This window comes from Plectropomus leopardus, chromosome 17 (assembly GCF_026936395.1).
Source record: "Plectropomus leopardus strain MGB_pleo_1.0 chromosome 17, ASM2693639v1, whole genome shotgun sequence".
Lineage (NCBI taxonomy): Eukaryota > Metazoa > Chordata > Actinopteri > Perciformes > Serranidae > Plectropomus > Plectropomus leopardus.
This window is the reverse complement of record NC_142192.1, coordinates 1,399,076-1,417,015: the sequence shown is the minus strand read 5'-3', so window position 1 is coordinate 1,417,015 and position 17,940 is coordinate 1,399,076. Positions and strand designations below refer to the sequence as shown.

Below are 17,940 nucleotides of genomic sequence, written 5' to 3'. Positions count from 1 at the left end.
TGGAGGTTATTGTTGGCAAATCTTCTAGCAAGGGGGCACATCACGTAGCTGCTCCATCTGCAGTTATACCTAATCGTTTTTTTCAGCCTCCATTTTCAATGTGCAGGAAACAGTATGGCGCCCACTTTCTGTTTACAAACTCTCACAAACGATAGCTAAAAAGGGTATTAAAATATGTTTCTGAAAACATAATCTTGATTTATATTTAATCAGCAGTGCCTAGTTTTACAGGTTGTTGTTTTTAATAACCAGATATCGTGCCGTGTTTGAGAAAGAGAGGCACAGGTCAGTCTGTTGGTCAGTCTGTTGGTTCCACATAGGCTACTCTGTGTGTCTCCAGCGGCAGCATAGGTAGTGGCCAAGCCCCCAGAAAGTGCTCAAGGCTCTGAAGCAAATTTTACAGAGTTGCCAAAAGTGGAATTAAACTTCACCCTCATAAAAAGCTGGTTGAAAATTGGCAAAGTATCCCTTTAAGTAGTGGCAGCATTGTGATAATCCACCTCTGCTGTTTGTACACACACTTTAATTTTCACTGCAGCATAATGCTGCTATTTGGGAGCCCAGCTGTTGTACAGGCGAGCAGTGCTGCAATACCAGCAGGCTGAGGTGGACACTACACACTAGTACAGTACTAGTGTAAAAACAATTGTATACTGTGTTCTGTGGCTCTGGAGGCAGTCTCCAGAGGCTGACAAAATAACCCTGATAATGTTTTCCAAAGACTATCCATTTTTAAAAGAAAGTCTGCTTTACACATTATGGACAAGGACTTTGAGGATGTGGGTGTGCATCAGGCTGGGGTGTCTATAGACACTAAGACTTCTGCTTTTAATGAATATCATAAATACTCTCCTAAACTGGAGCAGGAATGTAATGAGGTATAGCTGCCATTAAATTTACATTCCATTTACAACATGGGCTCTGCATGGCTGAGCATGTATGAGAACAGGAGTGTGTGTGTGCAGCAGTATTGCCTACTTAACTGTGCGTTTAGAGCATGTGAGGCTTGAACAGTGACAGAGAAGCCCCCGGCGGTGCGGTGTAAGATCTGCGAGCCTTGGCGTGCTTGAATAAGATGTTAATAGCAGCCATGTTGCCATGGAGTCTTAAGGTCAGAATAGTAACAAACGTGTTGCTATGGAAGATGCTGGTGCGTGTGCAGTGGAGGATCCCTAGTCTGATGCAGAGGATACTTTGAGAATCTGACTTTAGAAGCTCTATGTTAATCAGTGGACAGATACGTTTGAGTTATGTCATAGTCATGAAAATACAGTGAGGAGAGAGACCTTTTAAAACAATCAGTACATAAAAATGATCCTTCGTTTGTCATCGAGCTGAGCATAGAGGCCTACTGTTGAGAAGCATAAATGCCTTAACATATTTAGGGTGATGCAGAGTAATTGCACTCAACTTTGGACTATCAGAAATCATCAGTATTTATATCAAATAACAGAATTTTATGCACCCTTGGAAAAAGGAAAATAACTGCACACTAATGTTCAGTCTAATTCTGGAGATTGTTAGTAAGTGACTTGTGAAAAGTGACCACAATATATACAAACCACATAGAGTGCCCCTGTAATAAGTCCTGAAGACTTTCACACTTTGCTCTACGACATAAAATACATCACTAAAATCCTACTCTGAATTTTGAAGCGTTTATGTGTCTTTAAAAAGGCAGTTTTTAACAAGTGGCTAAATAAGACTACAGAGCATCATCACATCGAGCTGCATTGAACGCAGCTTCACAGCGGTGGAGACGCAGCCGCAGTGTAGTTTGTTTCTAGCCTGACGTTAGTTTTCTATTTCTGGCAATTGCAAAAATCCTAGAAGCCGTATTCACTTTATGGAGAATATTGTGTGAACAAAACCTGTAAGTATCATAAACACTTGTTTGCCATAAAGATTATTCCCTGCAATAATCCAAAATTCCAACTGAAAAATCCAATAAGCGTTTTGACGAGGGGGCCAGTGCGACGCTAACTTCCACATCAGCCTACAGAGTATTATCATCCCTAGGGTTATTCCATAATTTAAGTCCATGTGTTCACATGGACATGAATAACCCAGAACCCCAATCTGGTTTTTAGTGTATCCCATTTATGTTTTTGAGCATGTAAAAAAACATTTTCCATTTTTGAGACATCTGCACATGCTAGCTGGAGAACTAAGAAGAACGAAGAAAGAAACTGGGGTTTATATACGGAATGTGACTGGCCCGATTTCTCTGTGCTTATGGAAACACCATATCCTGAATATGGTCATGTTGCCACTTTAAACTCAAGAAAACAACATCTTTTACTAGATTTTGTGACAATGATTATAGTTACCTGTAAACATGGATGGTATTTTCATTATTTGTTACTAGAAACAAACAAACAAAGATAACAGTGACTGTGGTGTAGCAGAGCTAAATGCAAATACATTGAAGCTTTATTTGTTTTAACTTAAACTGTGTGAATATGCCATGAATTTTAATAATAGTATTAACACACAGAACATATATAGCGCTTTTCTAGGTACTCAAACACACATGAACACATGAACGTGATGTCACTTTAGTTGGCGACCTCTGATCTATTGTTTGCTTCCAAGCTGGAAAGCTAAAAAAATCACAGCTATTAGCAGTCCATTTCCCACTAGACTGGGCTGTAACTTCAGAATCATGTGACCCTGTAGGCATTTTTGAGGAAAAGTGGGCAACCAGCATTTTTTGAAAGTTCAAGGTGTCCCAAACAAGAATCCACCGGTTGCCCTTCAAATAAGGCCCCTGATTTTCTATATTTCCTCCTCCAAGTTATCCCCCTTCCATGGTAATTTGGATGTTAGACACTGTTGCCTATCCTGGTTTAGGCTCATAGTTAGGGCACTTCCCAATGTTCAATAATGTTGTGTTTGGTGTCATTTTAAAGGGGACATTTGTAGCTTTCATTCAAATCCAATTATGAACCTTCCTGACACACATGGAGGTCACTAGAGCTCCTCAAACCACAAAGAACATTTTTTTTTTCACAAATTCCGCCTAAGTTATTTTCTTTGTTTTAGCCCTGTGGTACCTAGGAATACCAGAGACACAAAAAACAGATACTGAAATACTGACTTGCCTATGGAGTTTCAGAAAATGTATAACATCACCATATTATTACAATCTGGGGGATTACTGTGAGCCTGGAACCCGACTAGGGAGTTACTGCAGACAAGAGGCCAACACGCATGCTGACAGCTTTCATTACTTTGTTGGTATCCATCTAAGGTAACTAACACTTGTTTTTTATTTGATGAATGTGTTTATGTAAATCAATGAAGTTATTTGAAATCAGTGAATTCCATAGATTAAAGATAGCTAGCTAGATTATCCATAGATTTAAGCTAGTTTCTATTTACGAGCTAGCTATTGTTAATTCTTGGAATTCAGATTTACCGCTTCCTGCAAAGTGGGAGAACGCTGGTTGTGAGAACAGTTATGGGGATTGATAATGCAGCAAATGCTTAGCATTCCTCTGGTGGCATTTATCCATAACTGTATAAACTCAACTGCATTGTCTATTGGTACCAGTCTCTACAGTGGCTTCAGTGCCCTAAAGTCCCACAATGCTTCACACCAGTCACTACTGTTGACCATAGATGTATTAAGAAAGTCTGGATACAGTCATGGAGGCAGGGCCCAGATCATTCTTATGAGAGCTACTTACTGGCAAATTAAGCAAAAAATGCTCATTTTGTGGGTATAGATGGTACAGCGTCTGACTTCCAGTTTAGCACTTTGCTAGCTTAAATGGCAGACTAAAAATTTTAATCTAGTGGCTCTTTAAGACTTTATAAATGTTATCAAACTGGATGGCCTAAATCTAAATAGTGAAATGAGTCATTCCACAAGGGTTTTGACGCCCACAAAAAATGATCTCTTTCCCAGTGTAAGTCAGCGGGAAAAAGTCTTTCTGGGTTCGTGAGCATCACGTGACCGGCCTGGACAGTGTAATTCCACTTTTGGCCACTCAAATTTGCATCAGAGCCTGGCACACTTGGGGCTTGCCACTGACATCACAATCCTATTCTCTATATTAGCACTGTAATTATAAGCATGTTAGCATGCAAATGTACATGCATGGCTGCAGAGTTACTCCTGTAACCTTGAAGGATACCATCACAACATCTGCAGTAGCCTCTGCTAACAAAAGTGCCATGATGAATATTTTTAAGGACTACATGACAGTCTGTTTGCTTCTGCAAGTGTATCTCAGCCTGTGACAGCAGTGCTTTGTCAATAAGGCAAAGAGTTCTACAGTTAAAAAAAGGATCTAGAATCATAACTCCTAAAGATTATGCACCATGCATGTGAGAGACGGTGTAAGTGTCTGAGGGCAGATAAAGAGTATACCTGTGCATGTGTGTGGGTTACACAGATAGTGTGTGTATGTGTTTGTGTGTGTGTGTGTGTGTGTGTGTGTGTGTGTGTGTGTGTGTGTGTGTGTGTGCGTGTGTGTGTGTGGTGTGAGTATGTAAGCAAGAGTCCTTCGGGAAGATGTGTTCTCCAACACTAATACCTCCCCCTGCCCTTGATGGTGGAATCGGGACAGTATGTTACCATGGCGACTAGCCCCATAATGGTTACCATGGCAATATGAGAGAGGCAGTGATGCAGCAGTGGTTGTCACGGAGATGGAAAGAATGTAGGAGGGGAAGAGAGGAGACAAATGTGGACAAATACTGGGAAATGAAAGTGTGAGTGAAGAGATGAGAGGGGTGAGAAAGAGATAGAGACAGGAAGAATGGATTCCAAAGTAAGAAAGAAAGGGGAAGAAGGAAGAAACAAGGAAGAAGAGAATGGGATGGCTTGAGGTGAACCCAGAGCTGTGACATATCAGTGTGTAGCAACCATTCCACAACAAGTCCCAGCCACCTTGAGGAGGCCTGATTCTGTCACGTCATCGTCCTGGCTATTTTTGGCGTTCATTGCCAGGAAGGACACGGCGGACCAGCCATACCGGCAGTGAGGGAGGAGGACATCTTGACAAGTGCTTTGGGGTGACTGGCTGTCACACACATGAAACTCAGTTTCATGTAGTATTATTCAGCCCATCCTCTGTCTCAGAGCATCGACTGACTTCTAAACACACTCCAAATGGCCCAGACAGTCTCAGTATGGGCAGAATGACCACAGTCAAACACTAAAAACACATGAGGTCGACACTTCCTCTAGCCCTCCCTTGGGTCTTGTCATACCAGAGCAAGAGGCCATTTGGATGACCTTGCTGTCTGTTGGCTTGCTTACAAAAACTAGTTGGTGGCACACAGCCAGTCATGTATCAGTGCTTCCAGCCTCTCAGTAACAGGAGACAAGTGTGACATCCAGGGGATATTACAGTTTGGCTCGTGTCTTCACAGACAAGACATCAACAAACACTTGAGAATCAGCTGCTTAAATTTCAGATGGGTAAATGGCTTGCTGTTATCATAATATAATAAGCAACAAAAGGTACTATTTCCTTTCTACTGAACAACACCCGCCAACTGTAGTGCTTGTGCTGTGGCTGTACTGATACTGTGCCCCCCGCTCGCCCTGATTGTGGTCTGGTCCTGGTTGCACCGATGCTGTGATCTTGCCTTTGGACACCTCCCTATCAACATGTGCATGAGACTCTTATCATTACCCTCAACATCATCAGTGCAATTAATGATTTCACACCTATCGTTATTGTATTATGACATGCATCTGTTTCTATTATTGCTGTGCCTCTCTCCCCCTCTCTCCCCCTCTCTCTTTCTCTTTCATTTTTGCCGTGATTGTATTTCATTTGTACATCTGTCCGTCCTGGAAGAGGGATCCCTCATTATCCTCTACAGCTCTTCCTGAGGTTTCTTCCTTTTTTTTCCCCCGTTACAGGGGTTCTTTTTCGGGAGTTTTTCCTTGGGTGATGTGAGGGTCTAAGGGCAGAGGGATGTCATAAACTGTACAGCCCACTGAGGAAGTATGCATCTACTCATGGACTAGAGGCTGGTGCTTTTGACACTGTCACATGTAAACACTACAGGTGTGCTCCTGTAACATTAGCTAGCTCAGTGGTGCTAAGTGAGCTAGCAGTAGATCCACACTACAGTCTGCACAGTGATTCAGTCGGTGGGTGTAGTTCAGTGGGAAGAAAATCCAATAAAGTTTATCAAGATGACAGGAAACTTGGAGGAGATTGGAAGTTTGTAATTTAAATTTCAAACGGTAGCAGAAAGACATAATGACGTCTTACGAAAATATGTACAAAAAAAAGCTAATTAATAACAGGAACATTGCAAATAACAGCTGGGTTCTCTCCACTGTTGAGGTAAATGCTGGCATCATTTGAGAATTTACAGAAAATATAAAAGGTATTTGTCATAAAGTTGGGTTGATTTTTAGTTTCACCAGTCTGCCATCTAGGCTTAAACTGGTTTAATTTATGCAAATCAGCTGAACTGCCATTTATAAAAATGATCCTTCGTTGTTATGTCATGTTCTGCAAATTTTAAAATATCCAAAGTCACAGCACTACATCCAACTTAAATTTTATTATTAATAAGCAATATGAAAATGTGGTTAATATAATATCATGTTTATAAATTTACTAAAAGAGCAACTATAGTGTCATACAGGTCATCTGTAATTTACTGCTGAGCTGAGGCCACCGAAACATGAGACAGATCAAATTTCAGCAGAGGGGGGAGAGTTTTTCTTTTGGGGTGATGAGAGGAGACGTGATGGCAGAGTTAAAAAGACTAAAACTGAACCAATATGGTAACATTTCAGATTTGAGAGAGTGGTCTTAACTGGCTGCAAGCACTGTTGTGAGCTGAACTTTTCTATGGAAACTGTGTTTCTATTTATTTCTGTGCTCGCTTTGAAAGCTATGAAGTGGACAAGGACTGGCTGATTCATGCAGTTGAAAGGAGGAATTATTTATACAAAACCTCCTTTTTTCACTACAAAAAACTAAAAACACAGTCAGCTGGCTGGAGGGAGATCGCCTGGAAGCTTAAAGTTTCTGCTGAGGTTAATGACAATCACTAAAACCAAGCTATACCAATGTTACTTCCTGCTGACTACCTTATGCGAAAGTTCCATTTAATATTAAAATATAAAATGTGTGTTTTCTGGTTTAAAAAGTAAAGTTACAAATGTAGGATGATAGCAAGTTGGCCACTCACCCATCTTTTAAGTGTTTTCATCTGCAGTCTGATCTCAAGTGCAAAGCTGATAGCTACGTGGTTTGTTTACATTAAGTAACAAAGGTGAATTGTAACACCTGCCAACTTAATATCAGTCCACAAACATAAGAAACCACAAACATAATACAAAAGTCGGCTGTGCATGAACAAGTCCACCTTCTACCTTTGCTTTCACTTTCTCTGTCATTCTCTCTCTCTCTCTCTCTCTCTCTCTCTCTCTCTCTCTATTCAATGTAATATAATTAAATTTAATTCAGTTCTGTTCAATTCAGTTCAATTCCGTTCAAAGGGAGTTTTAATATGACCATCATTAAACAGTGTTGCCAATGCACATTTTAACAATTGTTTTTCACAATGAAAAGTATACAAAAAGGACAACAACTATGCCAACCACTTTATCTAAAGCAAATTGAACATATGTGTGGAAAGCAATAATATAATATAATAATAACAGCAATAGTACTCTGTGTGTGTGTGCGTGCGTGCGTGCGTGCGTGCGTGCGTGCGTGCGTGCGTGCATGCGTGTGTGTGTCACTCTGTGTCTCACACTGTGTACCAGGTAAAGATATATCCTGCTGTCAGTCTGCAGCTTTCTCTGTGCTCTCACAGCAGGATTGGTCATTTGTTTATTTGGATCATGAGGTCAAAATCAGGATGCTTGTGTTTGAATTTGGGGAAATATTTTTCTCTGACAGGCTACAGTTTTGTGCATTCTGTCAGGAAGGGAAGGTCTGTCTCAACTTTGTCTTCCTTGCACTGCTGGCAGAAGCACTCCTCTTAGGAGATCCATGATTGTTTGTATGGGCCTGTTTCGATGGCCAGGCTGTGCTTGCCGAATGTGTACTTTGTCGGGGAGGTTGTGTTTAATGTCAGTCACTGTGGTCAGGTCATCTGCTACAGTGTACAGTGTGCCAGATAGCACTGCATTTTGCTTTGTGTTTTAGTTTGTGTGTCCCACTTGGTGATGTAGTTTTGTTTCTAGTGTGTTATAATTTAGTTCACCCTGATTGGTTTGTTCTTAGGCTGGTCCTGAGCAGAACACAGACAAAGAGTGAACTGAGCGTCAGGACCAGCTGAGAGAGGGGACTCTTTTCTTTGCTCAGATCTTGGCATTGCAGAGCTCTGTGGTGATAGGAGTGGGGGTCACTGTTTCTTAGATGAAGCCAATATTTCATTGCTCTTTTATGAAACAATATGTATAAGCTCTGCTTATACATCAGCTCTGCTAGCATTGTTTGTGGTTTGTCTGTGTACCTGCAAAATGCTTTTGCATAACTCTCATTGCAGAATTACAACTGGCTGTTTGCCCAATTGGGCCAAATTCTGGTAGGAAAGAGGGCCCAACACCTCACTACTCCCTGATAACAAACCCCTGATAGTTTCTAATGAGCTGACTCATCAACCCACTGGCAGCTGTATGTGTTAATAAACACACAACAATGACCACAAAGATAATTTTTCTTTTTCGTATTATATTTGTGGGGCATTATTGCAAATTTGAAATCTGAGGATTTACACCTCCCCAAAAATGTAACAAATCCCTACAAATGTAATGGCTATTACATTATTTGGGGCGGCTGTGGCTCAGAGGTAGAGCTGGTCGTCCTCTAACTGGAAGGTCAGCAGTTCAATCCCCGGCTCCTCCAGGCTACATGTGGAAGTAACTCTGGGCAAGATATTGAACCCTAAATCGCTCCCAATGCTCCATCATCGGAGTGTGACTGCATGTGAATGTGTTCCTGAGTAGCAGGTGGCACCTTGTACAGTAGCCTCGGCCACCACTGGGTGAATGTGTGTGAATGGGTGAATGTGACATGTAGTGTGAAAGCACTTTGGGTAGTCAAAAAGACTAGAAAAGCGCTATACAAGTACAGTCCATTTACTATTAATTACATTTGATGGGAAATTTTGTAATACATTTGTAGTAGGTAACATTTGCAGGAAATGTATCACATTTGTGGGATAACGACATTAAAAGCTGCAAATTTGATGTGATTGGTTTATTATGTTTGTGGGCTGGTATTAAGTTAGTAGGTGTTACATGCATATAAAATGGCTTCAGTGTGGACTGAGAGCTCCCCTGATAGGCGATGCTATGTGATACTTGCTCTCTGTTGGGACACAGAGTCATTATGTTCCACTGAGGATTGACAGCTGAATCATGTGGGATACCTGGTAAAATTCATAAACTGTCTGGTCAGGTGTGTGACATAATATCAAACCAGTTTGAGATTTTTCTCACCAGCCCAAACTTAATTTGTCAGTAAGGGCCAAATAATGCTTCCACTGTCAAGCCAAGTCAATTTTATTTATAGAGCCCATCATCATGATTTGCCTCAGAGGGCTTTACAGCATACGACATCCCTCTGCCCTTAGACCCTCATATCACCCAAGGAAAAACTCCTGAAAAAGAACCCTGTAACGGAGAAAAAAAAGGAAGAAACCTCAGGAAGAGCGGCAGAGGATGATGAGGGATCCCTCTTCCAGGACGGACAGAGTGCAATAGATGTCGTAAATAACAAATGAGATACAATTGTGGCAATACGGAAAGAGAAAGAGAGAGGGGGGAGGGGCACAGCAATAGTGGAAACAGCCAGTGTTTCACCTTGTTTACTTCTAGAATAGCTGCCCCACCTCCCCAATCTTGAAACAATCAATGTATTTTTGACAGGAAATCCAATCAGCTGTGTCTAGGACGGAACTTGTGGCAGTTGAGCAAACACAATAAACAACTGAAGGTCGAGTTGTATCCGCCACCCCTTCCCCGCCATTGACCATTGCATCACTTGCTTTTGTTTTCCACTTCACACACTTCAACAATCCTCTGCAGCTTTCGGGGCATTAACCACCTTTAGATCTGCATCTTGTCAGTGCTCAAGGAGGCAGAACTGACATGGACGCACACGCGGCTCCCCTGTGTACTGATTAGGGAACACAATTTCATTCCTCAAAGTCAAGGTCATGGGGCCCAATCCCATTACAGCAACACACAGATTGCTTTCTCCTGTTTTGTTTAGACTGTCAACTAGCATCTTCTGTTTATTGCTGTGCTGCCATTGCTTTGAAGTGGTTCTCATGTTTAATTAGTAAATGGAATGAAATTGTCGCTCCACAGCACATCGGCCCATAACTGCCTTTATCTGTGGCTCCATTTGCTGCTGAATCACTTGGGTGTCTGGTGGGCTGTGAAAAGTTAGCAGGAGCGTTGCCGTTCTCACATGCTAAATAAAATCTGACTGATTGATTGATGAACATTCGCAGCCAACCTTGCATGCATAGAGTGGGAGGGAGAGAGAGAGAGAGAGAGAGGAGAGTGCAATAAAGGAGGAAGGGAAGAGGAATTAGAGGGAGAGAGGGTAAGGCTGCAGGGTCAGAGAAAACAGGAGATTAGAAGGTTGAAGGAGTGCAACAGACAATGATCAAGAGGAAAGAAAAGGACCTGAGGAAGATGAATGTCCCTCACCTATCCACTTGTCATTCCCATACCATGACAGATTGCCTTTAGTGCTGTCGTAGTATCCAATCTTCTTATAGCTCCCCCCTGTCGGAAGAGAGAGAGAGAAATAGGATCACAGTGGGTTCAAAAGTCTCTAACTTTAATGAATGTTCTATTAGTTAGGACTGGGTGCCCAAACATAATACAATCCAAAATGTGTGGGTAGCCAATATTGGCCACTATGTAAAATTTAATACTTTCATACCTTCCTGAAATTTCATTAGAGTAAACTGTATGTGATGGTATAAGTGTGTGGTGCTAAAAACTCAACAGAAACCATGTTAGATCTAAAAACATGCTGTTTTTCCCCACGCTCTTTCTTTGCCTGCTGGTCCCCGGTTGTTTACAGTCCTGTTACTTCTCCCTCCACCACTAGGTGTTGCTGTGTCTTTCAGCTCAGCTGCCTGTTCCATCAGTAGAGAGCAGAGACTGAGCTCTGATGGTACGTGCTGTGCACTTCATAAAATGAGTTGAACAGAAAGAGGGCAATATTGAAAAGCATACTTTTGGGAATTCTAGTGTTATACCGTGATACTGCCAAGCCTAATAGCCAAGTCGTTAGTGGACTTTCATATCTACATATTACAGGTATCCCCATACATCTGCTGCTGACAGGGATGGGGCTCCTGGGTGAAAGCCCAGGGTTTGTTGGAAGTTTGAAGTGATGCTACCATCTGGCTACATTGCAAACTGATGCTGCCCGGCAGTGTGTCATACTATGGTTAAGGGTAGCTTTTGATATTAATGTCTGATGCTGAAATCAGAGGCAAAGCAGCAGTATGTGATGGCTTCGGAGAACAGGATGACATTGCAGGGTAAATCAAAAACCGTCAAGTAGGTACATTTGAAGCCCACACAAAACACTGAAAATGTTGACAGTACAAGCAGCTTCCCCTGTATAAACACACAGCTTCCAGTTGTCCTGTCCTCAATAAGTATGCAGCCTTAGTTTACCTCAAATACAAATGTCATTTTTTGACATTCGTGTCTGGTTTTGCTTCTGGGAAATCATAACAGTCAGATGCCCTGCGTCCTTGTTCTTCCGCTCCAAGAACCAATCCACTTTATGAGATATTTCATTAATGAAATCCAGGCCAGAGGGATCCCTGCAAGCCTCTTTTAATATAAAAAAAACTACCCATGTGAGAAAGCGGCACTGTCATCAGCTGTAGCACATTGCTGTGGTTTGCTGTAATAACACTTTAATATCCCAGTGCTGTAGTACAGGGAGGCACAGCCCAGGGGCATCAAACCACCACCCACTGGACTCCACTCCTAATTGTCATCATCAGGCAGAATTCCTACAGACAAGTAACAGGACTCTGCTGATAAGTACTTAATATGCTCTACAGCAAGGGCTTAGGCAGATACAGATACTGTGAGACTCTCCACGAAAAAGCAATAACCGTCATCATCACCATAGAGCAAACACTTCCTTTGGTTCTATGCTGACATATAACAACAAGTTCTCACTCCAGTTCAACACATAGTGCTGCTCTGTCAGGACACCACATTCACCTATGACATTTTAGGTATCCTTCTGAGTCAGCTTTTTAAGCTCTAGGATGCAGATACAGTGATGTAAACAAATGCACATGGAGGGATGACGCAGCATGGTCATATGTTTACACAACAGAGTGGACAGTCATGAGGGTTTGGATTAGGCACCAAAGTCACAGATGGTTAAATTTAGGTAAAAGAGGCCACTTCCAAACTCCTATACAAAATTTGGTTGTTTGTGGGACCCATCTACTTCCCCAACCACCTGCCAAATAAGCACACTCGCGCTCCTTATATTATGTGGTTACCAGCAGCGTTATTACCTAATGCTATCCTTCAGCGTTTCATGGGCATGTGATCGGCCATGCGTACGGCCTTGTTGTCAAGTGACGCTGCCTGTGCCCTTTGAATGCAGACGAGCCAAGTCTATGCCATGTATAATAACAATGCCACCAGTTTCATCTGGTTGCGTTCTCAAGTGATGCTGTCCGTGCACATTGCATGTCGACGCAAAAGGTGGCTTTTGGCATCACACTTATACGTCGCAAGCACTGACAGAGCGGCGCTATTGATGAGTTAGGAATGAGAATGAGTTGGACATAAAGAGCTAACACTGGCTTCATTGGGGAGACATTAGTTGCCAGTATAACATTGGAAATGGAATACCCTTTAGTTTGTTTATTAATATAAAGGTTAAGGCTAGTATTATGATATGCCACACACAGCGGGACTTCAGGGGCCTTAACATTCACCAATCTTCCCAGGATTTTCCTTTAAATTCTTCCCTAAATTTCTTCCCTATAAGCCTTATAAAAACAGTCTAAGTCTGATTCATGATTTGTGTATTTAGAAGGACAGAGAGAGGGGAAGAAAAGGTGAAGGTGCACTACTTCATGCTCTCGGAGCGCTGCTTTGTCACTATTCGTCTCGCTGTCAGAACCACCAATGATAATATCTAGATGTAATTAGTGATCTATCACTAATTATTAGATTGTATCTCATTGATGTGAGTTGAAGTGATAGTGTTGATTTTATTTCAAAAGACAATAGGGTATTTTTTAAAATAATAAAAATAACTGCAAAAGATATTATTATTGATTCTAAAAAAATGTTGTAATATAAATCCTATAATATAATAAAACTTAATTATAATTACTGAAAAGATAATAACTAATTTTTTTTGTACAAACACGTCAGCAGAAAATGTGCGTAAAAGTGCTCTTTTGTGTGCCTAGATTCTGTTCTCACCCAAGAACAAACTGCAAATAATAAAAAATTTGATGAATGTTAGAATCTTTGTAAAAACAGCATAAGTGGGTTTTAAGAAGAAGCGGTTGGTGAATGAGGCCCCAGGGATGGCAGTGTTGTTGGGTTGGTCCATCAGTGTGGTCCACAATAAATTATGTGGATGGATTGTAATGAGTTTTATGGTCCCCAGAGGATAAGTTTGTTGATTTCCTGACTTTTCATCTACTTGTACCATGAGAATCAGTTTTTGGTTCAATTTGATGGATTAGCATGACATTTCTAAAACATTTTTAGGTCCTTAGTGTAATGTTTATGATGTTCCATGTATGCCGTTGTTGTGAAAATCCCAGCACCCGACTTGCATATCTATGGTTACTGTGGTACAAAAAGTTCTAATGAGGTGATTCCTGACTTTTCATTTTTGATGTGAAAGAAAATACATTACATTGTCTTACATTCCATAACAGTCCAGTCACAATGGCAGAGTTATAACCCCAGTTTCAAAAAAGTTGTGACACTGTGTAAATCCGAAATAAAAATGGCATTAAAAAATTTGCAAATCCTTTTTGACCTATATTAAATTGAATATAGCACAGGTTACAAAGCACAGTATAAGATGTAGTCATCAATCTCAGAAAAGGAGTGTATTTTACAAAAAAACAATAAAGTTTTTCATTTGACCAAGTATTTTGTATTTGGGCTGTATTCAATTGCATATTAGTCAAAAAACATTTGCAAATCACTGCATTCTACTTTTTATTTATTTTCACACAGCATCCCAACTTTTGGAATCGGGGTTGGACTTATACCACTAAGTTATTAGTTCTTTTGAGGTTGCTTCCAGTGCATGAGTAAAACACAAACTGTAGGTGTGAACACTGACACCAGAGTTAGTATGTAAATACAGTTCTATGAAATCTGGATTATGGTTGCATATATTATCCAAAGTAGGCATTAAGAGGATTGAAACATGTCTGGTGTAGACAGCTGGGAGAAGGACAGATGGACACAGTAGCAACAATCTGACAGAGCTGTCACACACATATAAGCTTTTGGTAAGTATTTGCATTACTCTATTTACAGCTCAAACTGATTTATGAAGAGTTTTTCACAGAAACTCAACCGTCATTAGATGGTTTTCAATTAATCCTAAAATTGTGCTGATTGAAATTGCGAACTTAAAAAACGGCTAATGGAAACGCGTCAATTTTGAAAAAACTTCCCTTTATCGCCAAAAAAAGTTTTATGCTCACATGAGGTGGTATTTCAGGCATTTCAAAAAAGCCATTCACTATAAAAGTGCATGTCCTCATGATGCAGCAGGAGCTACAAGAGGTGTTATTGCATCACATAACTCTTCAAAGGTTGAGTGGATCACTGAGAAGTTTTGAATCTACAATTCTTCTGTGAAATCGTGGACTATCAGTTCCAAGAAATCCCTCATATGTGGCCGTTCCTACATATAAGGGGCTTGCCTTTCCATTATGGCTCCATAACACCTACGGGGCCTTGGCTTGGAAATAATGACGACTAATGTGGTGGCTGTAATAGAAATAAAGCTGCTAATGTTTTGAACATCCATCACCATGCTTCTTGGAATGTTATCACCAGAGGGGAAGTCACAGAACATCAGTCAGTGGAAACACAGTCATCGCACAAAACACAGTCATCTCACAATTGTATTTTATCAACATTTTAAAAACGTTTTGTGCAAATCTGTAATGGGAACTGATCTACCAGCTTTGTTTTTACTTTGTTGTGGCCATGAAGAGCTCACAAAAGCTCAGAAAGAAAAGTTGGATTCCGCTTAATGTATTCAAATCATTGGTCCAAAACAAATTTAGTGAGAGATAAATGACTGTCTTTGAAGCTTGCTTGCCAAATTGGATAAAGATTTGATGGCCAAAACATGAAAGGGGACAGAGGAGAAATGTACATGTGACCAGTTCTATATTCTGCAGAGCTCAAACCACTGAGAAATGGTGAGCTTCCTCTCCCAGCAGCTGGTGACAACACATGTATGAGAGGGATGGAATAGATGTGTGTCTACATGAGAATAACAGAGGAAGCTAACTAGACAAATACCCCAGACAGGAAAAAATCCTTTCAAAAGATCAATCTTGTCAAGACAAAATTAAAACAATTTCCCGGTGAAAACAAGCATTGGCATTCTTAGATTTGCTATTTACTCCTGTGATCTGGTGTGGCCCATGAGCTATTAAAACCTCAGAAGAACACAGTTCATACAAAGCTGTACATAATTCTCATCTATGGCATGTGCCTTGTAGAAAAGTAAACCTGCTTAAAATGATATCTTTATATATATTTTAATATCACCATTAAACCATGTTACCCCAGGTAATGTTCCAGGGGAGCAGATATTAAAAATACAACTCTGCATCCGTCTACTGCTTTTATTGTGAAAGGTAAGAACGGAAAAAATGAAGCTACTGCATGGATGCTGTCAATGTGAGATGCAGAAAGAGTTTGCTGTGTTGGTTCAAACTACGGGGCTTCCGTCTTAATATGTCATAACCTTCATCAGTATGCACGCAGCGTTAGCTCCCAGCAGACCAGCTGCTGGTGATGAGTTTAGTGATCAGCTGATGTTTCCTGCTGTAAATAGAACTTGTAGCGCTCGAGATGAGTTCGCCGCACCGCGCAGGTGTCTGTGAGAGAGCAGGAGCAGCGGCACAGAGCAGCAGAGACTCTCAGCTGAGTTTAATAAATTACTATTTTAGCGCTGGACGGGTGTTAATTTGGGACCCCGCCGACAGGTTTTCACAGCACGATGATCACACACGGTTATCACGATAACTAATATTTGAATTATATCACTAACCACCGGGGAATTTCACCGCGATTACAGTGACAACCTGTAACCGTTACATCCCTGATTCCACCTTTGTCAACTGTCTCTCGTGTCCATGACATCACCACGTCTGGTAAAGTTACATCTACAGTATTGAAAGGAGCGCTGTTAAGTTAGTGTTATAAGATTGGCGCGGCTCCTTTAGAGACAGTATGTGTGAGTGTCAAACAAGCGAGCGAGTGGGCGGGTGATAAGGGTGTCAGTGAATGCATCGGAGTTTATGGAGCAGACCAGAGAAACGGGTCTTTGACAAACAGTAGAAGAGGTCAGCTTAGTGGTAAATGTGTGGTGTAAGTCACAGTTTTCGGATAATAAATGCTGCTGCTTCTGATGACCAAGCGGATCTCCGTGTTTTGCTTCCCAGCTGCTAGTTAAAGTGAAAGGAATTGAATCCAAAGTGACTTTGGTCCTGCAGGTTAATGACTCTCCTCTGTGCTAACTGATTGGATCAGGGATGACCACGCCCAAATAAACCCAACCTGTTTCAAATTTGGACTGAGGCTAATATCTGATCATTTTTTATGCTATTTATAATGAATGAAAGACCCTAAAATTACATATTAAGAAAGTTTGGTTGAACAAAATTAAGGTGATGATAGATACCTTCAGTGTCAGACACCATCTTTGGGAACTATTTATTTGATGTATTCTTTGAGTTTCTATTTTGACCTATGTCCCATAACATGGAGGGGCTGGCTTTATGACCTTTACTGCAGTCAGACACCAGGGGGCGATCCCTATCGTAAAGCATCAAGTAGTGCGGCTTGTGTGCATATGATGTGGACATGGCAGGTGCCATACAGCTGGCCGCATTATAACACCATGACCAGTTGTCTTGCCGCGTTCTCAGCTGATGCGAAAGGTGGCTTTTGGCATTGTGCACTTATGCTAAAAGCACAGTCAAGGCTGTGCTGTTTTACGAGTTTAAAACTAGAACAGACTGAAGTGACCATCATACTGTCATAAGAACAAAGTTCACACATAACTGTTATGTGACATGAGTTTATACCTTCATTGTTAGAACACAAGCTTTTCCATTGTGATAGGGCTGGACTGAGATAAGAATTCAGACCAGGCTAATCTCCACCCTTTCACAACCAATTTGTTACTGGAAGTGTTTTGTAGAAAGCAGTGGAGTGAGGAGAAGGCTGGCACTGTAAATAGCTTTGCTGTATCACACAATTGTCTAGAGAACAGGATAAGAGCTGTCTTTCTTTGACCTATTTAATGCTGCCTTTAACATCGCACACTACAAACACTACAGCACAGCAGCTCTCACTGACCAGTCACAGCTCTCTCTGTGGCACTAAAATATCTCTTCCTCACACGCTGGCTGCAGCACCATCCTCTGCATAGCTCCACATTCTTCCTGCACACATCCTGCAGCACACAACAGAGAAGCTTCTGCCTTCAGAGGAACACAAACTTCCAGCACTGCTTCTGAAAGCCTTGCAACTATTTACTACAACTGTGGACCTACAGACTGCAGCAAAGCCAATTAACGTTTATGTTGAGAGCCGACCCCAGCCTTGATCGAGCATTTTATTTCCATGTCTTTCTTTCCCCTTCGCTTAGAAGTGCCCAGGGCCAGTACACTTCCAATTACCATCAAACAAATTGCAGCTCA

At 41.2% G+C, this 17,940-nt stretch overlaps 1 protein-coding gene across 5 annotated transcripts in view; it reads right to left on the bottom strand.

Annotated features, from left to right (window-relative positions):
* gabbr1b (gamma-aminobutyric acid (GABA) B receptor, 1b) overlaps positions 1 to 17,940 on the bottom strand; it is a 211,805-nt gene that overhangs the window by 45,018 nt on the left and 148,847 nt on the right. For all 5 annotated transcript variants that reach the window (XM_088090062.1, XM_088090064.1, XM_088090063.1 and 2 more), the window contains one exon: positions 10,661 to 10,738. In XM_088090062.1, coding sequence (XP_087946188.1) covers positions 10,661 to 10,738 — 78 coding nt within the window. The remainder of the gene's footprint in view (positions 1 to 10,660; positions 10,739 to 17,940) is intronic.